The sequence below is a fragment of the Cladophialophora bantiana genome (genome assembly GCF_000835475.1).
Source record: "Cladophialophora bantiana CBS 173.52 unplaced genomic scaffold supercont1.26, whole genome shotgun sequence".
Lineage (NCBI taxonomy): Eukaryota > Fungi > Ascomycota > Eurotiomycetes > Chaetothyriales > Herpotrichiellaceae > Cladophialophora > Cladophialophora bantiana.
Window position 1 is genome coordinate 371,815 of NW_015971600.1, and position 26,805 is coordinate 398,619.

The 26,805-nt window shown below is 51.3% G+C and overlaps 13 protein-coding genes across 13 annotated transcripts; 4 read left to right on the forward strand and 9 right to left on the reverse strand.

The window, feature by feature from the left end:
• Window positions 1-2,253: 2,253 nt before the first annotated feature.
• Window positions 2,254-4,452, forward strand: Z519_12181 (uncharacterized protein; the record flags this gene model as incomplete). Its single annotated transcript, XM_016769888.1, has 1 exon — window positions 2,254-4,452. The coding sequence occupies one exon, from the start codon at window positions 2,254-2,256 to the stop codon at window positions 4,450-4,452; it is 2,199 nt and encodes a 732-aa protein (XP_016613947.1).
• A 487-nt stretch (window positions 4,453-4,939) lies between these two features.
• On the forward strand, window positions 4,940-6,940 carry Z519_12182 (uncharacterized protein; the record flags this gene model as incomplete). Its single annotated transcript, XM_016769889.1, has 3 exons — window positions 4,940-5,042; window positions 5,101-6,445; window positions 6,589-6,940. The coding sequence occupies 3 exons, from the start codon at window positions 4,940-4,942 to the stop codon at window positions 6,938-6,940; spliced, it is 1,800 nt and encodes a 599-aa protein (XP_016613948.1).
• Window positions 6,941-7,071: 131 nt separating this feature from the next.
• Window positions 7,072-8,085, reverse strand: Z519_12183 (uncharacterized protein; the record flags this gene model as incomplete). Its single annotated transcript, XM_016769890.1, has 1 exon — window positions 7,072-8,085. The coding sequence occupies one exon, from the start codon at window positions 8,083-8,085 to the stop codon at window positions 7,072-7,074; it is 1,014 nt and encodes a 337-aa protein (XP_016613949.1).
• A 702-nt stretch (window positions 8,086-8,787) lies between these two features.
• Z519_12184 (uncharacterized protein) lies at window positions 8,788-10,537 on the reverse strand (the record flags this gene model as incomplete). The annotated part of the gene is made up of 2 exons (XM_016769891.1): window positions 8,788-10,321; window positions 10,374-10,537. The coding sequence occupies 2 exons, from the start codon at window positions 10,535-10,537 to the stop codon at window positions 8,788-8,790; spliced, it is 1,698 nt and encodes a 565-aa protein (XP_016613950.1).
• A 794-nt stretch (window positions 10,538-11,331) lies between these two features.
• Z519_12185 (uncharacterized protein) lies at window positions 11,332-12,492 on the reverse strand (the record flags this gene model as incomplete). The annotated part of the gene is made up of 4 exons (XM_016769892.1): window positions 11,332-11,522; window positions 11,572-11,944; window positions 12,004-12,241; window positions 12,419-12,492. 4 exons carry the CDS (start codon window positions 12,490-12,492, stop codon window positions 11,332-11,334), a joined length of 876 nt encoding a protein of 291 aa, XP_016613951.1.
• A 633-nt stretch (window positions 12,493-13,125) lies between these two features.
• Z519_12186 (uncharacterized protein) lies at window positions 13,126-13,644 on the reverse strand (the record flags this gene model as incomplete). The annotated part of the gene is made up of 1 exon (XM_016769893.1): window positions 13,126-13,644. One exon carries the CDS (start codon window positions 13,642-13,644, stop codon window positions 13,126-13,128), a length of 519 nt encoding a protein of 172 aa, XP_016613952.1.
• Window positions 13,645-14,946: 1,302 nt separating this feature from the next.
• Window positions 14,947-16,610, reverse strand: Z519_12187 (uncharacterized protein; the record flags this gene model as incomplete). The annotated part of the gene is made up of 3 exons (XM_016769894.1): window positions 14,947-15,236; window positions 15,300-15,435; window positions 15,492-16,610. 3 exons carry the CDS (start codon window positions 16,608-16,610, stop codon window positions 14,947-14,949), a joined length of 1,545 nt encoding a protein of 514 aa, XP_016613953.1.
• A 780-nt stretch (window positions 16,611-17,390) lies between these two features.
• On the reverse strand, window positions 17,391-18,575 carry Z519_12188 (chlorophyll synthesis pathway protein BchC; the record flags this gene model as incomplete). Its single annotated transcript, XM_016769895.1, has 2 exons — window positions 17,391-18,447; window positions 18,508-18,575. The coding sequence occupies 2 exons, from the start codon at window positions 18,573-18,575 to the stop codon at window positions 17,391-17,393; spliced, it is 1,125 nt and encodes a 374-aa protein (XP_016613954.1).
• A 510-nt stretch (window positions 18,576-19,085) lies between these two features.
• Window positions 19,086-20,067, reverse strand: Z519_12189 (uncharacterized protein; the record flags this gene model as incomplete). The annotated part of the gene is made up of 2 exons (XM_016769896.1): window positions 19,086-19,851; window positions 19,943-20,067. 2 exons carry the CDS (start codon window positions 20,065-20,067, stop codon window positions 19,086-19,088), a joined length of 891 nt encoding a protein of 296 aa, XP_016613955.1.
• Window positions 20,068-20,566: 499 nt separating this feature from the next.
• On the forward strand, window positions 20,567-21,314 carry Z519_12190 (uncharacterized protein; the record flags this gene model as incomplete). Its single annotated transcript, XM_016769897.1, has 3 exons — window positions 20,567-20,727; window positions 20,779-21,068; window positions 21,130-21,314. The coding sequence occupies 3 exons, from the start codon at window positions 20,567-20,569 to the stop codon at window positions 21,312-21,314; spliced, it is 636 nt and encodes a 211-aa protein (XP_016613956.1).
• Window positions 21,315-21,334: 20 nt separating this feature from the next.
• Window positions 21,335-22,076, forward strand: Z519_12191 (uncharacterized protein; the record flags this gene model as incomplete). The annotated part of the gene is made up of 2 exons (XM_016769898.1): window positions 21,335-21,514; window positions 21,543-22,076. 2 exons carry the CDS (start codon window positions 21,335-21,337, stop codon window positions 22,074-22,076), a joined length of 714 nt encoding a protein of 237 aa, XP_016613957.1.
• Window positions 22,077-22,675: 599 nt separating this feature from the next.
• On the reverse strand, window positions 22,676-23,443 carry Z519_12192 (uncharacterized protein; the record flags this gene model as incomplete). The annotated part of the gene is made up of 1 exon (XM_016769899.1): window positions 22,676-23,443. The coding sequence occupies one exon, from the start codon at window positions 23,441-23,443 to the stop codon at window positions 22,676-22,678; it is 768 nt and encodes a 255-aa protein (XP_016613958.1).
• A 612-nt stretch (window positions 23,444-24,055) lies between these two features.
• Z519_12193 (uncharacterized protein) lies at window positions 24,056-26,149 on the reverse strand (the record flags this gene model as incomplete). The annotated part of the gene is made up of 1 exon (XM_016769900.1): window positions 24,056-26,149. The coding sequence occupies one exon, from the start codon at window positions 26,147-26,149 to the stop codon at window positions 24,056-24,058; it is 2,094 nt and encodes a 697-aa protein (XP_016613959.1).
• Between the last annotated feature and the right edge of the window lie 656 nt (window positions 26,150-26,805).

Here is a 26,805-nt window from a genome sequence, read left to right on the forward strand (position 1 = left end):
TTTATATAGTGAATGAAGGGTATAAGCTTAGACTCTACGCCGTTGAAGGGCTTAGGTGGGTTACTAATTTTTCCCTTACTAACTGTCAATGGTACGTCTCTCGATGAACTTACTACACTCGTCTTATACGCCGGTGGTGGTGCACTGGCCGTAGTCCTTGGGGTGCTTAGTGTTGGTCTTAGTGTGCTCGAGGTTATCGACATCGTGTTATCGTTGAGTGATAGTCGTGCAGTACGTTGTGTGGGTTCGTCTATGGGTGAGGCGGGTCGGTTCGGTCTACTCATAGGAGTTGTCTTCCATAACGGGGGTAGTAGCTAAAGTGTTAAGGATTCCTACTGATCCTAACTAGGTTAGGGTTCTTAGCAACAATCCTAGGATAGCATGAGCTAATTGGGGAAGACATAAGATATGAGTAGGGTTCTCTATTACTAAGAACTATATAGTTTAGTAGATAACATGAGTTGGCTACGGAGAGAGTGTAACTATCTGGGGTAATGAGGGTGTATATATAATGCTTGTGCTCTATGCGCTCTGTGCGCTCTGTGCGCTCTGTTGACAGAGCCAACAGGGCCAACAGGGCCAACAGAGCCTGTCACGTGATCCAGCCTTGTTCCTCCGTGGATCCTTCCAGGTGTCCAATGAGCGTGATGAGTCGTGCTCGTGCGACTCGCAATCGGTCTCCCGCAAGGCTGTGTCTAACATAGAGCTTCGACCCTTCTCGCGAAGATATTTCGCTCCACAAAACTGCCAGTTAAGGTAACTGAGCCGACGGGTCTGGGAACTGAGACGAAGCCTTGCCCGCGAGGCTGCTTTCTTCGGTTGACCTGCCCAACACAGGTAGCCCTGAGGCCGCAAATGAATGCCGTTGTCCAACACCCAAGGTACGATAGCCCGCTATCAACGAATTCATTCAGGACAGCAATCTTTAAATGCGAACATACTAACCGCTAGAAGATCATCGGCAAGCAGGATACTCTGACGAAGCATCAAAATCACCACACAGAAATCACCGGACAGGCACAGTTGAGCAGAAAGCTGCCGAGGTGCATGCGAAACCTTCCTCCACGCAGCCTCAAAGTCAATGGAGAAACTCGGCGGCCTCGCCTGCTGACAAGCCATTATCTATTTCCCCCAATTCCGAGCTTCAGCCTGTCATGTCAATCTGCTATATCTTGAATCCCGATATACAGCAGACAAACACGCTGTGATTTCAAGAAACGGCGCGACTTCGAGCAAGCAAAGGTTTAGCTTTGAGCAAAACGGCCAGTTCAGTTGGCACCAGCAAGGTTCAGTTCGGCAAGCCTCGGAGTCTCGCCCCTCACGGGTCGTTATCGAAGCCCGTCGCCGGTATTTGAATCGGGAATGAGTACTTAGCCTTGTCCACCCACGTCTTGTGAACTCTCTTCACTGATCACCTCCCGCATCCTTCGGGCAATATCCTTCCAATGGGTCCCTTCAGCGTTATTGACAGCAATGACACCCGGAGTGAGGATTTGGAGCACGAGTTTCGATGTCAACTGCGACCCAGATTTTTAACCTACTAAGGTTTTGTGCCAAAAGTGACGAATCTCTCTCGTCCTTCCCGCGGGCTCGGGTGTGGCATATAGCCGAACTCACCGGCTTGCCTGGATTATATTGGGGCGGGAGAGAACTTTGGTAAACATTCAAGGTGTTCATCCCACCACTACCAATAGGAAAATTGCTAGTAGGACTGAAAGGTCTAGGATAGTACCATCACCTTCATTGTGCATCTTGCTCACTGCCAAGAGCGATCTTGACTTGAATCTGTGGCGAGACTTGAAAGCTCGTAATAATCGGCTACCTTCTAGGTGTGCAGTTGAAATGGTGAGATGGTAAACCAAAGGAACAGAAATCCCTTTGAGCTGGTACATCCATCGAGCCATCCTAACCAACTTTTCTGATTGCGAGGAACATATTGCAACACTAGTGGGCCGCAGACGCACAGGTAATAGTTCTACTGCAACTAGCATAAAAGCCCTATGGACTAAGTAGCTCATCTTCTCCGGACCCCCACCCCCACCCACCATTCCCCCCTCTACCCCCCTCCTCCTTTCCCTTCCTGCCCTTCCAGCTCTGGCTGCAACTCGGGTTTGAAAACCGGCTTTTGGGGGCAAGTCCCGAATTCTCTCTGATTTCAGGTCAAGCCCAAGTGCTTCCTCTCGCTTTTCTGCTATCCTCATTCGGCCAACGTTAAGCACACCCAACTGTTCTCCGTCGCGTGGGCCTTTGATCATGTCGGACTTGTTCACGAAACCTCCAAAGAGTCGATCGCGAGCTTCGCGGGCATGCCAGAGGTGCAGTCAGCGGAAAGTACGATGCGATGTCGCCGAGTCGGGCGTCCCTTGTAGTCGATGCCGTCTTGACGCCATACCAGATTGTTCCTTGTCTCTCTCGCGAAGAGGCACCTACCAGAGAACGCAGATGTTTCGGCGCAGGCCGAGAGACGAGACATCAATGCGAAGTGTTTCAGTAGGCAACCCCGAGCTTGGTTCTGGTGCGCTGACCCCATCAAAGTCCTGCAGCCAACCGACGTTGATTCAGGGAATGAAAACGAACCAGATCGCGATGTCTGATGGCCTATCTGGACCCCAGACAAACGTTGTCAGCGGTGATCCAATTACGATATCCCACGGTATGCCCGCGGTATCCCAGTCTCCAGTTGAGAGGCATTCAGTCCTGGATTCAGCTTGCTCTTCCTCAGTCACCTCGGATGAAAATAGAACTGCTGCACAAGCGAAAAACCGAAACTCGTTGGCTGGAATGTTCGAAGACTTCCTCGACAACCAAGGCCATACCCATGAAGGATCGGTCCCCAAACTAGGAGTGATCTTCTTTAGCGAGAGCTCCCCCTTGACCTTTGCTCTCGAAGAGCTTCAACGGTCGGAGCAACGAAGCCTTTACGACCCGGTCTCGCATATCAATGAGGGGGGAGTTGTGCAGCGTAACACACATCCGTCCCACATGTCTCCACAGGATATCGCCTATCTCCAATCCAAGGGCGCGTTTGAAAGTCCTAGTGCTCGGATCTCGGCCACTCTGGTCGCCGCGTTCCTCGACAGGTTTTATCCTCTTTATTCTATCATAAATAAGGATCAATTTATGGAACTACACGAGCAACAAGGCCTTCCGTGGATTCTCCTACACACAGTGTGTTTTATTGGGGCCACATTCTGCGACATCAGTGCCGTACATCAAGCGGGCTTTGAAGGCAGATGGCATGCGAGACGCTTCTTCTACGACAAGGCCAAGGTTTTGTTTGATGTGGGCTATGAGACGAACAAAGTGGTCTTGCTACAGACGGTCATCATGCTTTCCTTCTGGGGTCCTCAGATGAAGAGCTTCTGGAACCCTTGCTCTTGGATTGGGTTTGGTTCAACTATTGCCGAGTCTCTGGGCATCAACCGACGCAACCAGTCGACGCGGATCGATCCCAAGTCAAAGAGTCTTTTACGGAGGCTATGGTGGACTCTTGCTGTACGCGATGCATATTGCGCTGCACTTCTAGGCCGGCCTTTCCGCATCAATATCTCTCAATGCGACACAGAAATGCTCGATCTGGCCGATTTTGATCACGACACCGATTGTGCAATCACGAATAGAGACAGTAATTGTCACACTCACTATACGTATCAGATTCAGGTTGCGAAGCTTTCACTCGTCCTCCGAAAAATCGTCGAAGTGCGATTCGGCCCCCCTAACCATTCCATCACCCTTCAAGACCTTCATGAATTGTCAAACCGATGGCAAGCCGACTTGCCTCGGGAGGTTGACTGGTCGCTCCACAGTACCCCAAATAACCCCTATGCCACATATCTACGCGTCATCTTCAATCATCACCTCATATTTATTCACCTGAATAAGCCCCATTCTGCGGACAATCTCAGCACGGATCAGCAACACGACAACAGTGTATTCCACATCGCCGAGTCTGCCGCGCAGATGATATCATCCACTGCATTGTCTTTGATGACAAACTCTATAGTAGGGTTAATGCCACACGAGGTCTTTCCGGGCTTCTTTATTGCCGGAATTGTGTTTTATCGGCAGTTTCGACAGTCGCAACAGTCTGTCTACGCTCAGCTAGGCCGTGCAGCCCTGGACAACTGTCAGATGGTAATGAACGAAGCCCGCGAACGCTGGGATCCGGCGTTATGGGCCATGAAAATATTCGACTTTCTTCTGTCAGGCGCCAACGGCTTTACCAAAACGCCCTCGTCTTGGGCCTTGCAGAATCCTCCCGCCGGTGTGGGGCCTGTACAATCAGAGACTACGCAGGAAGACCCGAACGACGGCTCAACCATAGGCGTACCTGACAAGAATGTCTTGCACTCGATCGACTTAGAGTCACCACAATACGAAGATATGAACAGGACTCTCGATGACTTCTTCCTGATTCCCAGTTATTTTGACTCTACACCAGACGTTTGGTGAAGCGCGGTCAAGCAGGCTTGCAACGCAATACGGCAGAAGAGGGTGGAAATGCGGAATCCGAAAGTAAAGAAAAGACCAAGTCTGTCTATTCATTGGTACTGAAGTATGCAAAAACATTCTGTGCAAGCAATTTGACATAAGCACACCTGAGAGAGATCAAAGTAGCACCCGGTAAGATGGTAATACGTCTTTTCTAGTCGTACGTACCACACGGAAGAAGGGACGCTTCGTAGACGCGCTCCTTCATCCCGGCTCTTTCAAAGTGAGAAGCCCCGGTAATCGAGGAACGGCGGACAACCCGTGGCAGGGTCTCGATTTCCCCGAGCCGATGTGGGTCTACTGAGAGCCGACGCTATAGGGGACGCGACAGAACCGCATACCCCTACTCACTCGAACCAAAGCTTCTTACCTATTCGAATCTGCGAATTCTTCCTCCCTCAGAGTCCTCGTCTTGCCGATTTTGATTGTGCCAGTTCGAGACGTGACTATGGCCATCGCAAAAAGCCCCTTCCCTCGGCTCAACATACCAGAGAAGGACATTTTCTCGTTCCTCTTCCAAAGGGAGGATCGACCGTTCCCTGAGCAACACCGTAAGTATGAATCTAGCATGAGCTGCGCAGAAAATCTAATGGTTTCAACTATTCACAGCGATCTTCCAAGATGCAGACACTGATAAAATCTATACTTACGCTGACATCAAGCGTATGGCTCTGGATTTCGGAGCAGGATTAAAGGCCCGATTTGACTGGAAGAAAGGAGATGTTATCACCCTTTTTGCTGCCAACGACATCGACTCTCCAGGTGTAATACTTGGCACTCTGTGGGCGGGCGGTGTAGTTACTCCTGCAAATGCTGGGTATACTGCTCGAGAACTTGCGTACCAACTCAAGGATAGTGGAGCACGCGTCGTCGCTACCCAGTACCACTGTTTGCAGACGGCCCGGGAGGCCTGCAAGACCGTTGGCATCTCCGAGGATTGCATCGTGCTTCTGGGCCAGCAGCGTGATCCAACTGGACGAGTGCAACATTATACCTCTATCCGCAATACCAGCGGTGCAACTAGATACAGACGGAATAAAATATTGCCCAAGACCGACATTGCCTTTCTCGTCTATTCCTCTGGAACCACCGGCAAACCAAAGGGGGTTCGACTTTCACATTACAACTTGATCTCCAACGTCTGCCAGCTCCAACCTGGCGAACAATATAATCTCACATGGGATGGCTCGAGGACGACCGCCGATATACCCCTTCCGCGGGCAGGCGCAGGAGGTGACAAGATCCTGGCATGTCTTCCTTTCTTTCATATTTACGGGTTGACTACCACGATTCACAATCCGCTCTATACCGGGACGACTACGATAGTTCTATCGAAATTCGAAATCGAAAAGTGGTGCTCGCTGGTGCAGAAGCACTCCATCACGTTCTCATACATCGTTCCACCCATAGTGTTGCTCCTTTGTAAACACCCGGCCGTCTCCTCCTACGATCTCTCCAGCATCCGCATGACCAACTCCGGAGCGGCACCACTGTCGCGCGAAATGGTTGAATCCTGCTTCAAGAGAACTGGGATTCGAGTCAAGCAAGGTTACGGACTGTCTGAGACGAGTCCGACGGCGTTCAATCAGCCCTGGGATGACTGGAACGTCACAATTGGCAGTGTAGGTCAGGTGCTGTCTAACATGGAAGCTAAAATCTGTGTCCCTGTCGACCTCAGCAGCGACGAGTGCGCCAGCTCGTCCGCGTCAAGCGACCATCACCAAGATGCAGCTCCGTTGCCGTTTGGCACGATCGGTGAACTTCATGTCCGTGGGCCCAACATCTTCATGGGCTACCACAATATGCCCGACGCAACCGCTGGGTGCCTTTCACCTACTGGATGGTTCCGAACTGGTGATGTTGGTTTCCTGGATCCCAAAGGGAACTTGTTCATTACGGACCGTGTCAAGGAGTTGATCAAGTACAAGGGCTTCCAAGTTGCGCCCGCCGAGCTGTAAGTTCCTTGGAATTTAATGTCCCCAAAGAAGCTATCGACCTTGCCCGCAACAACACCTCTCAAGAGGCTATTTCTCAAGAGTCACCCTGAGTTGTTGTTCTTTCATACTTTTACGACAGGCTAATTTCGTGCGTGTACAGGGAAAGTTATCTCCAGGAGCATCCTTTCGTCGAGGACTGTGGCGTTGTGGGCGTCCCAAGTACAGCTCTAGGAACCGAAGTGCCCAGGGCATACATCGTGCCAAAAGGGAGACTCACCTCACTGGCTGCTGGTGGAGCAGACCGAGAACGAGCCCAAGCACAGGCAATTGTGACTTGGCTCAACGGGCGGGTGGCCAACCACAAAAAGTTGAGGGGTGGCGTCAAATTCGTAGCGGAGATTCCCAAGAATGCCAGCGGCAAGATATTACGTCGAATCATGAAAGAATGGGTCAGGGACGAGGTCATAAACGAGCCGTGCTCCAGCGTCGGAGCCCCTCGTTCTAAGATTTGATAGAGTGGGAGACGGAAACAACTTGGCTTTGTTGCAGATTCAACGAAGTTTCATGGCAGCGGGCAAAGTTGATTAGTAAAGGTGCATTTCAGAACGAGAGCTGAGGAATTTCGGGCACCCTTGAGTCCTGGCTATTCACCTCCCGATAGGTTATTATCACATAATTCGGACTGGAAGAGCACATGAAAATCGTGATCATATTCTCCTTCGAGAATTGTTTTGACCTCTTGTCTCCCTGACATTGGACTCCCAAGCGCTGCTCGAGTCAAACCCTCAGGCTGCAATTCCACCACGGTCTCGTCTTTGGTAGCATGCGACGTCAGACGTTCCTGTAATTGCTGAGTCCCATCTTGAGACCGACCATCCATCATCTTGCCTCTGCGCTTGACCACTTCATCCATGAGCACGTATGGATCTTGAAGGATCGTCGGGGCCAAGGATAAGAAGAGCTCGCGCTCATTCGAGGTCAGCGTAGCCATGTTGACGGCCATATTCAAGCCTGGCAACGCACACACAGGGACGACGACGGACTCCTGCTCGTGCGCGGCCTCTTCTAGCGTCGATCGGTGATTAGAGCCGGAACTCCAGTCTGAACTCCGACTGCCGACACTGTCTCGGAGCTCCCGGGTATTGTTGGCGCCGTCGTCGTCATTATCGGTCCTGTCCGATGTGGGTGGCATCGTCATTGTTCCATGCCGTGCCACGTCGTGGGCACAGAACTTCTCCCAGGAGCTATAGTGCTCCGCGGAGAGTCGCTTGAGCCAGTCTGGACAACGCTGATGGTCAGATGTGTCCATCCCCAATGGACCAACACGCAACTGTGGCCCAGAGGCGAGCCTCTCGAACATGTCTGCTCTTACATGTCCTGTCCGATGCCGTGGAAAGCCATTGTCTACTATATGGCTTCGACATCGTAGTAACTTTTTGTCGGGTCTGCACAGTGGTCTGTCATGAATGGACATGAATTCTCCTGTGAGTTTGGTGATTGGGGATCGTCTGACGCACTGTATGGCCCAGGTGGGCGAGGGCGATGCACTTATTTTGTTCTTGTTTGGGTGTTGCTGCTGCTGCTGCTCCTCCTGCTGCTCTTCCTGTACCAGGAACGTTTCTGATTGTTGTAACTCTTCTCGGAACTCTGTTTCCATCGCTTGAAGGACAATCTGGGCCAAAGGATCCCCCGTTGGGGAACCACCAGGATGTTTTTTTGGTCGTAATGGTCCTATTCAAGGAAGCGTCTCTGCGGCGGTCTCTATAATATATTGGAATCAGGAGTCCCTGTCTTCAGTGTACGGCCTTTTTTCACCCCTATGCCATGTGGGCAGGATACTGTTTACTCCTTTGATGGCGGAGTCGATCAAGGTTAATGGCGTGGTTTTTATCACTCTACGTCCGAGCAAGATTCCGAACTCTAGTCGAGGCTACCGAATCAGGCGAGTCTCGTGCCAAGAATCGTCGTGGTTTATTTGCGTTGCTCTCTATGCCGAAAAGAGGCGGCTCGGATATTCTTCACGCACACCTTCCCGCGGCTTTATGCTATTACCGCTTACATGCCGCCGCCGATGAGAACCTCTGCTCGAGAAAAGAGAGGATGTCTCATTTTCTAGATCGAGACATCAAAGTTTCGGGGAATAAGTACAATTTGATTCAATGATGTAGCAAAGTTGCGGTTCTGATTCGTGCCACCCATCAATGTCCGACCCTTTGCCAGGGCAGGATGATTACCCCAAGCAGACTCAATACAAACTCGAAGGAATGAAAAAAAAATTCAATGTTAAAACATGTAGATGTAACCTAGCTGAGAGTGACGGTCAGGAGAACCGTCCTCCTGACCGAACACGAAAACCGACCTAGGCAAGATTCTTGAAGCCTTTCAAACCATGATCCATGACATCTCGAAGCGTTTGCCTGTAATTCGCTAGACCACCAAAGTAGAACATGACGGCAGGCTTCTTACCCGGCACGTTTGCGCCAAAGATCCAAGAGTCTGTCTTGCGGAAGAGACTGGACGTACTCAATTTGTCACATAAATCGGTCCATTCATCCTCAGCTTCAGTTGTGGCCTCAATGGCGATAGGGACGAGACGACTCGAATTGTTGTTGCCATTAGTCTGTGTCGGTGCGGCATGATTATTGCCGTTGACGTGACGGTCCGACGTAGCTCCTCCAGGCTGTCTTGCAACCATTTTCTCGGCTGTCTGGATCAGATCAGAGATGAACTCGACCTGAGTCTCGATCGTGGGAGGCAGATTCGTGAAAGGCCCGTTGGGACCCAGGATCATAAACATATTGGGGAAATTCGGTACTGAGACGCCCAGGTATGAAGTTGGCCCGGCTTCGCTCCAATGGTCTTTGAGGTTGGTACCGTCGCGACCTCGGATTATTATGCGAGTGTAGTTGCCGTCCACGGCGTCAAACCCAGTGGCGAAGATGATGACATCAAGTTCGTGGATCTTACCATCGCTGGTCTTAATCCCCGTCTGAGTGATCCCGGTGATAGGCGTTTCCTTGAGGGAGACTAGCTCCACGTTATCTCGATTGAAGGTCTCGTAGTAGCCCGAATCGCAGAGGGGCCGGCGAGCGTAGTAGTCGTATGGCGTCAGCTTGCGCGCGGTCTCGGGATCCTTGACAATAGCATGGATCTTACGCCGAATGAAGTCGGCCGCAGCGTGGTTAGCGGCTTCATCGTACGAGATGTCGCAGAATGTCCAGAACATGAACTTAAAACCGCCGCCCATCTGCCAGGCCTGTTCGAAGATGCGCTCCCGCTCCTTTTCGGTGACACTAGACATAGGCCGCTTGCTCTCTTCAAAGCCAAACGCAAACATACTGTTCTTGGCCTTTTCCCAGATCTGCTCATATCTGTCGTTGACATCCTTGCGATAATCAGGATGCACCTCACGGTCTCCACTGGGAACACTGTACTGCGGCGTCCTCTGGAAGCTAATCAGCTGTTTAGCAACCTGCGCAACAGCAGTGATCACTTGCACGCCCGTAGATCCGTTCCCAATCACGCCCACTCGTTTGTCGGTTAAGTCGAGCCCCTCGGGCCACCGAGCGGTGTGATGGATTTCTCCCTTGAAGGCCTTAATGCCTGGGATATCCGGGAGATTTTGTCGCGATAACAGACCTAGCGCAGTCACCAAGTATTTGCACTTAAAGACCTGACCGGTCGACACCTCGACCACCCATCGCCGCTCAGACTCATCCCACTGCGCCTTGGTGAGTTCCGTTTGGAATTGGAAGTATTGTCGCAGATTGTGGCGTTCGACGACGTGCCGTAGATACATCAGTACCTCCAACCCTTGAACGTAGTGGCGCTGCCATGGGTAGGCCCTCAGGTCTTCGAGATCCCAAGAATAACGGTAGAGGAAGGATTCGGTGCTACCATTAGTAGTCAGATCTCTATAGTTCCGGGTCAAGTTTGTAGACGCACTCTGACATAGCCCCGGGGTATCGATTCCAATACCATGTTCCGCCGACATCATCAGCAATGTCAATCACTTTGACGGTAAGATTTTGATCCAACAGCTTCTTCAGCTGATAAATGCCCCCGAACCCGGCTCCCACGACGAGCGCATCAAGGTAATGGATGTTCATCATGCCTTTGACACCAACTGCGATTGGAGAATGGAACACTGCGATGAAGTGGGTCGGATCCGAACAGACGCAGCCTTGTCAAAAGAGCCGACAAGATAACTTCGAAGTCTTGAATCTGAATTTATAGCAGCCCAAAGGGTGTCCCTTTCTACATACCTATGTAGTTCGATCTTGCCCGTGATCACTCCACCCGAGTCCAAATACCAGGCCATCTGCTGATCCTTCGCTTTGTTTGCGGGTGAAAGTCTTTTTCCCCCCAACGGGTGTGTCACTAGATGTCGTGTCTCGGGGGTCCTCCAGACGACGCGCCGAACGGGATCCGAGATGAAGATGGCTTTCTGGTAATACTCCGTGGAGAGGTTATGGGGCGGCTCCGGCTATATGCATGTACCTCATGTCCACCACGGGTAAGGGAAAGATGACCCCGGGTGTTTTTGAGGCCTAGGGGTATATCTCGATCTTCCCAGCGGGTATTTCCTATCCAACCAGGACGCGGTGGCAACGTTCCTTCTAGAAAGTTTAGGAGTTAGCCTTTAGTGGCTAATTCGATGGTTTCTGACAAGATGTGAAGCGGTGGGTCCTGAACGCGTCGTAATGCTTCCTTGCCGTCAGGATGATTCAAAATTTGACCTCGAAAACAGTGGCTATAGGTCACCCATAGTTACACTCTTTACGACTTGATACTCGGCCAGTCCATACTTGCTACCCTCCTTGCCGTAGCCTGACTCCTTGACGCCTCCAAATGGGCACCCAGCCTCCGCAATCCTCGCCGTATTTACCCTCACTATGTCAACCTATAGGGCCTTGGCCACGCTCCATATGCGGCGATAGTCGTAGGAGACGAAATAGCCAGCCAGCCCGAATTCGGTGTTGTTGGATATTTCGACGACTTCTTCCTCCTTGTCGAAAGTGATAACGGGTGCAATGGTGCCAAAGATTTCTTCATGCGCGAGTGCCATGCCTGGCTTAATGCCGGTAATCAAGGCTGGCTCAATGAAATTCCCAGAGAGGTCATCACGGATCTTGCCCCCCACGACCAGTGTGGTACCTTTGGAGACCAATAAGTCGCAGCGTGGTCGCCACAGCCGCCTTATTCATCAATGGGCCGTTGGTCATCGTGGGGTCGAATGGCGATCCCGCCTTAAGGCTTTGCATGCGACCCTTTAATTTGAAGATGAAGGTGTCGGAGATGGGCCGTTGGACAAAGACACGGTTTGCACAGATACAGGTCTGACCGGAGCAACGGAACTTGCAACCCATGAGGGCCGCAATGGCCTTTTTGATATCGGCATCCTCGAACACGATGAACGGAGCGCTGCCACCAAGTTCCATGGAAATCTTCTTCATGGTCATGGTCACCTTCTCCGTGATGGCTTTTCCAACCTTGGTAGAACCGATGAAGCTCACCTTTTTCACGGCAGGATTGGTTAGATCTCAACTGCAGCTCGATTCCTAGCGGGGACTACCTGCATAACGTTGGGGGGAAGGCCAGCTTCTAACGCCAGCTTCGCCAAAGCGAGAGCGCATAATAGAGTCTCGCTGGGGGGTTTGACCACTACAGTGCAGCCGGCGGCGATAGCGGGAGCAATCTTTCTGGTGATCATGGCAATGGAGAAGTTCCAAGGTGCGACGATACCGCAAACTCCAATAGTTTGCTTGGTCACGATCGTTGTGGTGTCGGGGAACGGAGATGGAATCACATCGCTATGAGAGCGGATTGCTTCTTCTGCGAACTAAGCCACTATAGCTGTACCGGAGGCAAGATCTGCCTCCGCCTCCGGCAGAGTCTTCCCGTTCCCGAACGTAAGTAATTTGCTCAAGTCACCAGAGCGCTTCCGAATGAGCGTGGCCCAGTCTCGAAGTGTCTGGGCTCACACGTACTCCTTCGTCCGAGAGAAAGTGCTGAATTCCAACTCGGCATAACGCACGGCGTCTTTGAAGTCTTGAGCCTCCATGTTCGCGACGTTTGTTGCCGGCTTGGTCGTACACGGGGATTTGAAGTTCAGCCAGGCAGACCAGGTCAATTGCCCTCGGGATCGAAGGGACCCCAGACGTGATTCACTCCGCTTTTGCCTACGACGTGACTGCCTTGATATACCCTCTAAACGACCCAGTCTCTTCGAGGATTATAGGAATCTCATCCTCGCGTAAAGAGGTCAGAGTGTCCTTCTCGCGGGGCCGCCACCCCAAGTTTCTAAGGCGTCTGGCCCTGTTCCTCGAGTTGGACCCTGCTACAGTGTGCGAGAACTGCTGGCCAAAAAGATTATCATACAGGCTCTCAGGAATGGTCCTGGTGTCCGGCGATTGGAGTTTCCCCGCACGGTACAGATTCTCGCCAATCTCAGCCGCACATGCCTGTCATGACAGCTCCTCGCCGTTCTCACAAAAGAAGTAAGAGTTTTGACATATCTCGTCGCTGTCGTCGCCTTCGAGCCAGTGTAACAAAAGAACATAGGCCCGTGCAAGGTCAGCTACGTGGACCTGAGACCACACCGAAAGACCCTTGCCTATGTGCACGGCATATCCATGCTTAATTGAATAGCAAACCATCGTCGGTAATTGGATGGAAAGACGATTCTCCTGGACACTCACACCGTAGATAAGTGGCGGATCATGATGGCTATCTTTGCCATCTTGCCCAACTGCTGTTTTGCCTCCAAAATCGCCAGATCAACGAGACGGTGCGGAGCAATATCTGACAGCGCATCGATATCTTCGGGTTTGTCGTCACAGTAGATCGTATCGCTTTTAAAGTTGGCAGATGAATCGTCTCCAAGGAGACTTGCTCCGCTGGTGTGGGCGTAGATGGTAGATTTGCTCGCCTTGGATCGTGCTTCGATGCCTTCGAGTACCGCCCCGACTGATGGCAAATCGTCAGCAGTTGCGGTGTGGAAGACGATGCCGACTTGTTCGACCTGCTCGCGGATTTTGTCCTTGCCGCCCAATGAGGCCAGAATCACCTTGGAACCGGCCTTTTTGAGGGACAGAGCGGCAGACTCGCGACCCACCATTGTCGTGACACCGTAGTTTTCTGCAACGAGAAGATCCAATACTTCACCTCCGATGAAGCCGGGTCCAACGAGGAAGATCCTGCGGTTCGACGCCATGATGGAAGCGATTATGGACAATATTGTTAAAGGCGGACCTTGAGTTAGACTGCAAAATTTATTACCAGGTCTTCGATTTCCTTTGATCGCTGGTTGACTGAGTATGTCAGGATGCCGATCGAGATTTGTTCTCAAGTCGTCGTTGCCTGAGATCAACTAATCCAAGCTTGACGGACAAGAGGTTGCCGCTCTAGCTTACCGATCTTTCGGGAAGAGACACTTCCATTGCGGGCCGCGGGGCACAGGGAGAAGACAACATCCCGATTGTGCGTGTTGACTATTTGGTTGCCCTAATTTGAGCTTTGACAGAAGGAAGTTTTAGTATCTACCCGTCGGCGCGTTGCGGGAAACTTTCGAGGAACGAAAAGGGGTTCGGATTGAGTGACAATACAAGGTCCCGAACCGAGTGTCGGAGTCGAATTACGAAAAGCGAGAGCGCCTGGCAATGGGCGTTGAGTCCAGCACTCTAGGTGCTCCCTCTGCTGACTCTGAAGAAATAGATTGGCGCTCGATTGATTCGCGGGTAGCTTGTGTGTGAGTCAAAGCACCAATGTTACTGCTATCTCTATTCTCGATCTAAACACGGAGAAAGTGATGGTGTAACAAGCAAGATTTCCCTACCTTATCGTGTTGTGAAAAGTAGGTTCTGTGCAATTGCATTGATTCATATTCTGTGTCGTATTCCCTCTTCTGTCTTGCACTTCAGCAAGCCGCTTCCCATCTATAAACAAATTGGCCTGTGATCAGGAGTAATCCTGCAAATCCCTTGAAACACTGAAGAGGGCCTCCTGAGGGCCGTGAAACAGGCTCAAACAGTGTTCGCTGAGGCCCTGACTGGGGTGCCGAGGTGGCACCCTCAACAGATCGGACTGATAGTTGCTCTACCTAGACTACAATCTACAGTTTGCTCGAAATATCTGGCTTCTCGTTCCTAAATAACGTATTGCTCTTGGGATACGGGTCGATGGTGAGGTCGTTGAGGGGATTGACCTCGCTTTCACGATGAAATAAGTCTTCGTAGTGTAATGGGAGAAGTTTGAAGTGGTGGATAGCGTTATGATTGGCTGGGGCGTCGACCCTAGACTAGGGTTCTTCTTATATAGTCCTCGGGGACTATCATTTCATAGATTTAACAATTAACCAAGTTACCAACAGAGAGGACTTCCTTTGGTTGAGGGTGCGTGTTGGGAAGAGGCGATGCCTACCGCCGTACGAGTTGATGCCCATGGCTAGTAGCCTCGCCCCAGTTCACTAGCTGTATACTATGTCCTAGCCAGAGCCACAGGGTTTCACGTCTTTCGTTCAGAGCCCACTTTTTGTATACTCTTCGTGCTGGATGACAACCTTATTGTCACCACCGGCGACCTTAACTGAGATTTGGGTGCGCTGGGCAGCGATTTCCTCACGAGCAAGGCATGTCGCCTCTTTCCACGACATGTTCTTGCCTCCATGATATTTGTTTTCGAACATCTTGTCAATCTCCTCCAGGGTCAATCCCGCGGTCTCGACGTAGAAGTACCAAATAAATGGCACCCACGCGAGATTGAGTGCGCCAAAGATAATGTAGAATCTCCAGCCAATATTTGCAATCCCTAAGAATCATAGGTCAGAGAAAGGTTGTGCTAACAGCGAGAAGCGTAGGCGTCGTGGCTTACCCGTGGGAGTGATCAAGACCACGACATAAACGAACAACCATTGGACCATCATAGCGATAGAGGTGCCTGTATTACGCATTCGGTTGCTGTTCACTTCGGAGGGATACATGAACGGGATCGACAAGAATGACAGCCCCTATTCCACGTAAGTGATGAGAACTCTGTACGCGCATTTGGACTTTCAGAACTCACAAAAAAAAGGTGGTAGAGGAAGATGAAAGCCACGGCAACACCACTTGATGCCTTGGAGCCCACGCCCAAGCCTGCCGCAGTGATGGAGAAACAAACCCCTTGGCCGAAAGCGCCAAAGAGCATCATTTTCTTCCGTCCCGCGCGGTCGATGAAGAAACACATGAGGAGTCCCCAGATCACGAGAGAGATGAAATCGCAAGCTGACATGATCAACGCTGTGCGGTCCGAGAAACCAAAGGACTGGGTCAAGACAACCGGCATGTAGTACACCACGACATTGATTCCTCCCATCTGTTGCATTAAACTGCATCCGGCACCGAGGCTAATGCGGCGGAAGGTTTGCTGTTCTCCATTCGAGAAGACCTCCCTCCAGCTGACTTTGGATGCTGATTTCTCGTGGGCTACCGTGTCGACAATCAATTGGAAAGCCTTTGAGACTTCGGGGCTGCTGATGTCTCTGGCCTGAAGACGACTGATGACATAACGAGCCTCTTCGTGACGGTCCTTCATACATAGCCAGCGGGGGGATTCTGGCATAAAAAAGAGCATGGCGATCGCAACGACGGCAAAGAAGGCTTGGAATGCCAGTGGGCCCCGCCAGCTGACCGGGTTGTCCTGCACATAGGAGAAGCCTAGGTTCATCCAGTTGGTCAGGGAGATGCCAGAGATGACGATCGCGAGCTGGAGGGCGATCAATTTGCCTCGCTGCTTTGCTTCGCAGGTCTCACTTTGCCACATAGGAATGACGCCGGAGTTTGAGCCGATACCTAAGCCTGCGATAATGCGGCCGACGATCATCTGGCCGAGAGAATAGGACGATGCTTGAATGGTGCCTCCAATGATGACCGTGAGACAAGATAACCCGATCATCTTTCGTCGCCCCAGTTTGTCGCCAATGAAAATGGTCGCCATGGCTCCGAGGATACATCCTATGTCGTACGTCGACACGATCTGTCCCTGGATGGTCGCGTTAGGATACTTGAAGGTCTTCAAGAACAAGGGATTGCCCAGAAGACCGCCAAAGACACCTTGATCGTAGCCGAAAAGGAGAAAAGCAATTCCACTGTTCAGAGTGATACCGGCGGTGAGCCACTTGCCCTTGAGTGAGCCCAGCCACATGGTGCCTAAAGTACGCTGGTACGACAAAAGGAGGATGAATTAGTGGGTACGCAAGTAGGCTGATAATTAAAGGGAGAATATTTGAAACAGGTGCTGCTGGACTTCGGATTAAAACAATACAGAGTTGACTCACGGATCGCTTTATATAGACCCAAGGTGTCGATGAACAACCGCTGCTTTGATGTCTCGCTTCTCGAGCGGAGTCTCCACAAAGGGCTCGCTTGCAGGTACCAAACTGCGAATGAACTTTTTCGGCTCGGAAAAGACATATAGCCGGCCGGAAAAGTTACGTCCACGAGGGACCAGGAGTGAACTGAATTACCCCGAAACGTAGTGAGCAAGGCTATCGAACCACGAGTGGTTCTAGTGATGGATCGGCGAGATAGCCAGGTGCCTGATCGTGGCATTGATGCCAAATTGAGGCTGCGAACGCCTTACGAGCATCTCCTTGTGCTAAGAACTGTCTTATCTCAGGTGAAAGAAACAAGCAAGAATGGGACGCGGCAATGGCAAGGGATTGACTGTAATAGCTCAATCAATGACTGGCTAGTATAGCTATCTATTTGTTGGTGGGTTATCTCTGAGGAGCGAAAGGAGAACGAGGGGGGAGACTGGGTTTAGAGAAGATCAAATAGCCCTCAGTACACCTTCCCAATTCCCAGGCTAGCAGTCGAACCTTCCCTTCCAGCAGTGTCTACAAGTGAGAAGAACAGAACACGAAAAGCATAGCTTGAAGGCGTTACAAGGATCACAAGGGAACTTCAGAGGATCGAATGGAGTTCACTGGTTTTTCACGCCATCTAAGGATGGCTGGATCAGGATCTTGACATGATGTTCCTTGTTCTGAATCAATTCCATGAATCCGCCTTGCACAATGTCCTCCAATGGTACCACTGAGGTAACAAAGTCATCGGCTGGGACAGCCCCAGATCTGATGGCCTCCAGAGCTATCACAAAGTCTTCATTTGTGTAGCAGATACCACCCATGAACTTCTTCTCCTGAAAAGCGAAATCGTTAGGATTGAATGACAAGGGCTTCTCATGGATAGCAACATTGAAAACCACACCTCCCGGCTTAACCGCAACAACGGCTGAGTCGAGAGTGGCTTGAAGGCCCGTAGTATCGAACGAGATATCAGCTCCATCAGGTGAGAATTTTTGAATTGCTTCCAGCAGCGGGTCGATACGCGAGAGAGACGCCTGTCGCGGATCGACCACCTCGTCCGCGCCGAATTTCTGCGCTTGTAGGATTCTCGATTCAGCAATTTCACTGATGACAACGGCAGACGCGCCCAGGGCTTTCAATAGGAGTAGAAGGGCAAGTCCGATAGGACCAGCGCCTAGCACGGCAACACAGTCACCCTTCTTGAAGCCTGAGAGCCTGATCATATGGGAAGCCACGGCAAGTGGCTCGGCGAGTGCCCCCGCTTTCAGACTCACGCCCTCAGGCAAAGGGATGCAACAGTGGGAATTGACCACGACTTCATCAGAGAAGCCACCTCCAGGTCCGCTGAGTCCCAGACAGGCCCATCGCTTGCAGATGTTTGGCCGACCGGCCCGACAAGCAGTGCAGAGCTCCAAACCATACGTCACATCATCGAGTGAAGGGTTGACGGCGACATGCTGACCCAGTTGGAACCCAGTAACCTTAGAGCCAATCTCAATGATAGTACCAGAAAACTCATGTCCGAGAACGACTGGGAGAGAAACTCCTGTGTGGGGGTTTTTGCAACCGTGTTGAGGAGGAAATATTGGACCTCCCAGGTATTCGTGCACATCAGTGCCACAAATCCCGCAATATGCGACCTCGACCCGTAGCTCGTCTGGGCCACATTCTCTGGGCGGGATCAGTTACGATTCTCAAGCTCAAGAACCGCCTTGGAAGTCTGCAACTTACAGTGCAGGGATGGTGTCCAACCTGACATCTCCCTTGCCGTGGAAACGAACGGCTTTGATCATGGTCATTAGTGCGACGTGGCTAGAATCTTATTACGCTCGGCCCAACTTACCACTGGCCAACCAGTGGTGAGTTTCGAGATCGTCCTTGGTAAGAGATCAACAGTTCGCAAATCTGAGTGCCATGGAGCCTTCGAATATATGACAAATTTTCTCACCGGAAATGAGCCATTTCGTCGAGTGGGGACAAACGAGCTGATATTTGTTCAGTTCCTTAGGATCTGGAGTGAAGTCCGCGGCGTCTCTGTTCCGCGGTAATCACCAGGAGAAATCATTGTCGCTTAGCACAATCGAAGTCGAATTTTTCTGCGCTATAACCGATAGAATCACCTGATAGCTCGTTTTGGCTGGGACTGGCATTAAGACGCCACCCTTCTCAGCCAGTCTAACATGGTAACACACGCATACTCTGGTGACACTGGAAGAGGAACTACTTGCACTACCAATATATGCCGTGTCTCTCTTGACACGGCCGAGTGTATAGAATGGATATTGTCAGTCTAGGATCTGTGACTGTTCTCATGTGAAGACGATCCCGCCGTCAACAACCACAGTCTGTCCGGTCACAAACATAGAATTCGGACCACAGAGAAAACCTGCAACCACCTTTGCCACGTCTTCTGGAACACTGACTCGTCCCATAGCTGTCAACTCCTTAACGTATTTGTTCAGTGTCTCTCCTTTCGCTCTTCCGTCGATCGCGCCTAACTTTTCATCTATCTCTTCCCACATCGCCGTGCCCACGATTCCTGGGGCGTAACAATTGACACTGATACCATGTTTTGCTAGCTCCATCGCAAAGGTGTGCGTAAGGCCTCTTACAGCCCATTTCGATGCGCAGTACGTCGCCAACAGCGGGAAAGGCTTAAACGCAGCTATAGAAGAGCACCCGAGTATCTTGTACCCGGTACTCCCTTCCGGAACAGGACCCTGGGCAATCATTTGTTTCGCTGCAGAAGTATAGCAATTCCACACGCCTTTGAAGTTCACATTCATAATTCTGTCGACATCTGCGTCGGTTGTCTCGAGAACCGTTGCCACTTGGGCGATCCCAGCATTGGCCACCATGACAGTTAGAGGCCCCAGTTTGGACACAGACTCCTCAACCATTGAATGAAGCTCGGATGATGAACTGACATCGGCGACTACACCAATGGCCGAGCCGGCACCATATGACTTGTTGATGTCGCTGACTAGAGTGTCAATACCTTGCTTGTTGAGCGCGACATCGTTGACGGTCACCGCATAGCCGTCGGCCGCGAGACGTTGGGCGATTGCTTTACCTCTTTGCGCTCATAATGTCAGCCCATGGTCTAGTCATCAATAACAACGATGCATGGTGTTTCAACGGTCCAAAGAGAGATTGATGACCTTACATTCCCCGGCTAGATCCCGTCACTATTGCTGTTCTCCTGGGTGTTGCGCTTCCCATCATCCTTTTGAAGACTGCCGCCATCGGATTCCTGCAGATCGCCGTCAAGGTGCGTACCGTTGCCGCCATGACCGGCCACCTGTGGTCAGAATCGCGTATTGATTGGCTTGGAAAAGCTCATTTGACAACAGTGCTTTAAAGGTGGGAGGTCATCTAGAGCTGTGGATCCCCACGATAACATCAGTCCCCGCATCGATACTCCCGCATGAAGGAGACTTCTTGGCATGGAGTATCCCGGCCCGGAGGTGTCCAGAAAATGTGATTTTCCCGTATGACAAGTTCTTGGCGCTTCCATTCAGCGGCTCCGTTTGGCCAGCCCCTGACGGACCGTAAATTGCCGCGGGTATATGACCTCGGCGGGTTAGCTTGGCGAACTTCTGGGGTCTTATCCGGGGCGCTCATCTGGGGCGCCAACCTAGGGGGCCAGACCCCCTACAACGCCATATTCGTACAAATTGATAGGAGACGCCGTTTATGCCAGAGCCCAATCACCACAGACCTCTTGCCTAAAGAATACTTCATCATTCTCCGAATTTCGATTGGAAACATTCAAGAACGCCTCGACACAATGGCCCACGAGAATGGCATACCCCCAAAGACAGATGCTACTCACCTCGAAGTATCCGATAGAGGGCAACAGGGCATCCACAAGGATGTGTTTCAGCAGTCGCACGACCAAAAGGCTCACCGCAGACTTCGGCACAAGATCGATCTTCATATGATCCCTCTGTGCGCATAGCTCTACCTCTTGAATTATCTTGATCGCTCCAACATTGGCAGTGGCAAGATTCTCAACGTCGAGACCGGAGATTCTCTCCTTGAAAAGTTGAAAATGAGTGCATATCAGTACTCCAACTCCATTGTCATTACGCTATTCGTCATCATGTATAGCGCTTTGGACGTTCCCTCCAACTGGGTTTTGAAGCGCTCTGCTCGCCCGTCCTACTGGTTAGGGTTTCTCTGCTTCGACTGGGGCGCCCTGACTCTAGGATTTCTTTTTTTGAACTCCTTTGGCGGCGCCGCGGCGCTACGCATCTTCATCAGCGCATTTGAAGCAGGTTTCTACCCAGGTTCGTTGAAGATAGCCCCTTCCGAGTTTATCATCGTCTACTGACAATATCTGGGAACTAGGTATCGTCTACATCATCACTTTCTGGTATCGACAGCAACAAAGATCATTGCGAATTGCTCTAGTGTCCGCGTCATCTTCGCTAGCAGAGGCATTCGGAGGCTGTATAGCTCACGGCGTCGGCTCCCTCAACCAAAGAGGGGGCTCGAGGGTTGGCGTTGGCTCTTTGTCATTGAGGGCTTCCTAACCATCCTTTGCTCTGGACTCATGGTGTTTTTCCTCCCTAACTATCCCTCGGAAGTCAAATGGTTATCTCAAGATGAAACGACATTCTCTATTGATCGAATTGCTGAGCAAAGAAGCGGCTTCATGAGGGAGCCTGCTAGTCGGAGAGAGATCCTGGATACTTGTGTTGGCTTTCGCATGCTGACTCACTACCTGGCCTATGTAAGTTTTATAATTCTCTTCATAATAGGGATATAGGTTTGGAGAGCTTACCGATTCCTCAATTTACTTTACTAAAGTCGTGATCGTTAGCTCGATCGTTTACTTCTGTACTACTATCGTTGTAGGGCTCGGCTATAGCTCTATTCAAGCTCGACTTATGACAGTTGTTCCTTTGACCCTTGGATACGTCGTCTTCCTAATCTTTGCCTGGGGTGTCGACCATTTTAACGACCGCGGCTGGTTCATTACCGTTGCTTCGACCATTTCCGGCATCTCTTTTGTCGTCATCAATGTCTTGCCTGTCCATCAGTATTCCGGCCGCTTCGCTCGCCTAATTATCGCTTGCTGCGGTTGTTTCCCGAATACTGCCGCGTTGACCGCCTGGGTTATATGCAATGTCCCCAGCCCAAGAGCTATGGGACTGGCTGCAGCCATGAATAACATGACTGTAGGGGCTTCTTCTACTGTTGCGGTATGGATCTGGAAGGCTTCCGAGGCCGAGCGGGGATACCCTACTGGTAACATTATCTGTGCTGTTTTCATTTTGTTACCGCGGCATTGACATTGGGCTTGAGAATTCAGTATGGCAGAATGAACAAGAGACAAGTTTTAGACTCAACTGGTTCTGTCCGAGTCTAGGCGTACTGAAAAGACAGCGGAGAAAACTGATCCCGCCCAGGGTGAAAGACTTTCAGGGATAAGTGGCCAGGGATAGGGACAGCGGGAACCTAGGTCTTACAGTGGACAAGTTGAGCGTCCTCTATCTGAGATGTTACGCTATTGAAGGGATTTGCGATTACAGTAGTAACATCAACACAGAAATTGAGAGATTCAACGTTTGCGGCTGTGTACACAGCGCCGAAGGTCACATTACACGATTTCCTAGACTAATACGTGATCTGATCCATTTGCGCAAGAGTGTCCTCCTTCCAGGTCAATATACAGAAATATATGCAGACAAGGTGCGGCGCCTCAAACCACGGGAATTCGACTCGTAGACAGAGGTTTCGTCCGAAGGACACGGAGCCAACAAATCTCGACAGTTCTAACTAAAAAAAAATTGTCTTCGGCTTCCCTTAAAGCTCATACGGAAGAGATCTCTTCAATTGAGGCCTCTAGACTCCACCGTCCCAACTGGTGCCGTTTGGCGTTCTTGCCTTTCTATTCAACGTGACCGTATCCTCCATCAATCATAAAGGTACCAACGGTTACGTACGAGGCTTCTTCCGAGGCTAGCCACAGTATCGGATACACCAACTCAACCGGATCAGCCCAACGGCGTATGTTACACGAGGGCACATAGTCATCCACAGTATCCTGCCCGAGCCGCTTGAGTTGAAACTTGGTGCGGGTGAATCCTGGACAGAAGCTGTTGACACGAACGTTGTGCTCGTGTTCCTCATGAGCCAGAGTGCGACTGAATGTCAGGACCGCCGACTTCATGCTATCGTACGCTCCCATGCCCCTGCCGCCGTAGACCCCGTTCATTGACGAGATATTGACGATACTGCCACGACCACTCTTGCGCAGAGTAGGCCAGCAGGCCCTGGTCATGGAGACGAAGCGCATGTTGACATTGATAATATCGTGCCATTTGTCCCAAGGGGTGCCGTCAATAGGTATATAAGAGCGGATTCCGACATTGTTCACGAGGACATCTATCCCTTCAAAAGTCTTGCCAGTTTCCTTGACGACTCTTGCCGCCTCGCTCTCTTCCCCGGGATTCACAACGAACGAGGCTACTTGAGTCTGCGGGTTATGACCCTTGATTTCATCAATCGCCTCCTGAAGCAACTCCGGGTCCCGGTCGACGAGCGCAACCTTTGCTCTCTTTTCGCTGAAAGTCTGACCAACAGCAGATCCAATTCCACCTCCACCGCCCGTGACCACAGCCACTTTCCCTTCAAGTCGTCTGCCACTGATCACCATAGCTGCAGCTCTGACACGTTAGACAATGTTTGCAGTCTCCCTGAGGAATAGCTAGAGTGTATGGAATTTGATGCTAATTTTCGGCGGAAGCAATAATGAGCCTTATATTGTAACAGAGCACTTCAGAGTTCGGCGTGCACGTGCAACAACGCACGGAGGCCCTGTCCAGCAGGTCGAGAATCGAGAACGCGATTCTGGTTGGCGCTGACAGGGCAACACCACCACCACGAACACCATAGAGGCGGCGGCTAGGATAGGTACGCCTAGCACGGGGGCGGCATCGAGGAGCAGGACAGAGCTGACAAAAACACTCAGGAATTAGGTATTCGGTGCCAAAAACCATGGAATTCTTGCTGCTCTGCTCAAACTGTAAGGAATGGCACTCTGCCAGCACCGTAAACTGTTCCGCACCCCCTTTCTGCCAGCCCATTTTGGTTTGACATGTGACTACACAAAATTTCCTCCCTGCTACCGCCCTACCAGCCCAGCACAGCCCATTACAGCACAGCCACTTTGCCTTGTTACAATAGTAGTATAACTTCAATGATACCGAACTTTTCCACGCCGGAAATAGCTCTTCAAAGGGCCTTATTATTCGTATAGTTCTTTCCCTTAATCCTGAGATGCCGTCACATCAATCACCTCTAATTTCTGGAGCTTTGCCCTCTCACCAGAAGTCATAAAAGCACCCTCTGTTTCTGCCATCAGCTTCACAGCAGCTTTCAGTTGCTGATTCCGCTTTCCTTGGAACTTGGTAGCCAATCTCTTCGCTTCGATTGACGCGTAGTAAGGCTTCAGGGTCCTGTCTTCAATTGCCGCGGTGATGGCTTCCTTCCCGCTCTTGAGCTTGTTGCAATCGCCACCGAGAATGAGGAGGATATGCACATCTGGCGTGGTGAGAATCTTATGGGCCGCAGCAGCATGAGACGGATCTGCGGTGGGAGTTATAAAGACAGTCGCGCTTCCGATGACAATAGCCTTGCTCTGGCCTCCTTCCAATGGCCAGGTCAGCGTGACTGTGATTTCGAATACCCCGGACACAGGGAACAAAGGGCCCTCGGCGCCACGCAGAAGCGTGAGTGAAGACATTAGTGAGTTCGTCTGGTTAGACCGTGCCGGGTTTAATATTGTCATACGGCAAGAATCTGTGCAATAGAGCAGAGGCTTGAATGTGCGGGGTGGGACTCCGGCAGAGGTGACGGTTCCGGAGATGAAGGGAGACTTGAGACTAATATTCTCGGGGACTTCGATCGGCGTGTCACCATCATTCACCAACTCGAGTTCGACGCGAACAGGGGCTCCGAGTGGAACCTCGCTGGGTACAGGCTTGACTTTGAGCTTCAGGTTGGGTATTTCGAGGTTAAGATCCGTAGGGGTGATTGGTAGAATCGTGGTGTAGCCTGCAGTGAATTCCAAACCTCCGGGACGGACAAAAACGTCGGCCCAGTGGCGAAGACGCTTCAGGTCGTCGTCTGCGAATGCCCACTTTATCTGCCTCGGGAAAGGCCCTCCAGGTTGTGCCGCGATGTCGGGACTGGTGCGCATATAGCCGTTGTCAATTTCGTTGTGTTGAAGACCGAATGCATGCCCTAATTCGTGGACAGCAGTCCGGAAATACGCAGAAGCGGACGCACCCCATCTAGTATTGCGCACATCACCCCATAAGGGGATGTCGTGCACCAGCCAGTGGGAGGCTATACCAAGTCCTTCACGGGGAACGTTGTTTGAGTCGGTGGCCCGCCAATCATACATGATGCCTCTCTCCGTAGATTCGATGTGACGAACGGCAAGGATGTGGTAATGCCATTCAGCGTCCAGATCAACAGGGTCGCGTCTGGCCAATAGAGCTGCATGCATTTCAGCATCACTGTAGCTATCATCGGCGGGATCACCAGCCTTGGTGACGTCGGTATCGCTAAGCTTCACGTCCGCCAGAAAGCCGACCTTTGAGAAGACGGTAGCCCATGTTTCCCCCACATCATTGCCTAATGGGCGCTCGGATCCGGCAACGGTATCAATTTCGACCGTCACTTTTCGATAGAATTCGGAAATCCAGCCCAGCTTGAGACGCCCAGTTGTGGCGCCAGCAGCATTCTTAGCATCCCCTTCGAGATATTCACTGGGGTAGCCGACTGGGGCGGTGGTCCAGGACATTTTTGCGGTGAGGGTAGCCTCAGGCGTAGCCATCCAGCTGCGTGTGGTAACATCGAAGCGCCACAATTCAAATCCGAGGTTGAAGGAATTTCCGAACACAAATATCTCGGGAATACTGGTGATGCGTAGATAGTAGTGGTAACTTCCTCGAGGCTGGATAGGGATACCATTCGCAGGGTTTGGCGGCGGCAGCATGATTCTGCGTGGTGGATGCGGGGGAAAGCTCGGTAGGAGAATGACAGGACGTTGATACAGGTCACCACTGGCCGTTGTACCACCGGCATTATGTTCAACACGGAGCGTACCATCATAAGCGACAAGCCCAATTCCCGACGGTTCATAATTGACTAACCAACAGCCTCCACGGATAGTCCGGAAAGGAATGGGGAAAGGGGGTCCTCCGGGGAGCGTAGGGTGAGGGATAGGGAAAGGGGGATGGTGGAATGGTGGAATATGTGGTAGATCATTTTGGGGCTGCTCAGTATCCACATCTGGGGGCAGGCCGGAGGGCAGTATCATAGGCAATTGCGGAGGTAGTGGAGGGACGCTCATATTTGGGGAGGGATAATAGTTAGGCAAAGACGTAAAATGATACTCACTTGTGGGGACTAATAATATGAGGAGAATCCGGTCGAAATGGACAATCATGGAATGAAAAGATGGATCACCAGCTTTTATGCCCCATTTTCTTCAAGCTTCTGGCAGGAACGTGATCGTGAGCCGAGAGACCTTCTCCTGGCTTCAAGGCATGACGAATCTCGTAATCGGTTCAAGAGCCATCATGTTTGTCCTGCTGCCTATATTTGGGTGGTATCAGCACCACAACCATCGGACCGTGATACTCGCGTATCGAAATCCGCCGAGGGTTGCTCGTAAGTTGCGATGTTGCCCAGGCAGGGAACACGAGACGGTCAAAGTGCGGCTGAAGAATGCCCGGGGCAACCCTCCAAAAAGCAGTTCTAGCTCTTCCGTACCCTACATCGTGTTTGTCGAGCTGTGATGTAGAGGAGGTACTACAGTTGGCTTGAAGGTGGTGGCCTCCATGCTAGGGCCCGGCCACCGAAAATGGATTGGTGATGGCTGATGCACCATTGCGAGCAGTCTCTGGAGTAGTTCAATCCTCAACAGAGCATTTGAGCATGGTTGCCAAGTTCAGCTGAGTTTACTTGTGCGACTTACCCATAGTCCGGTGAATGCGAGGAGATGTA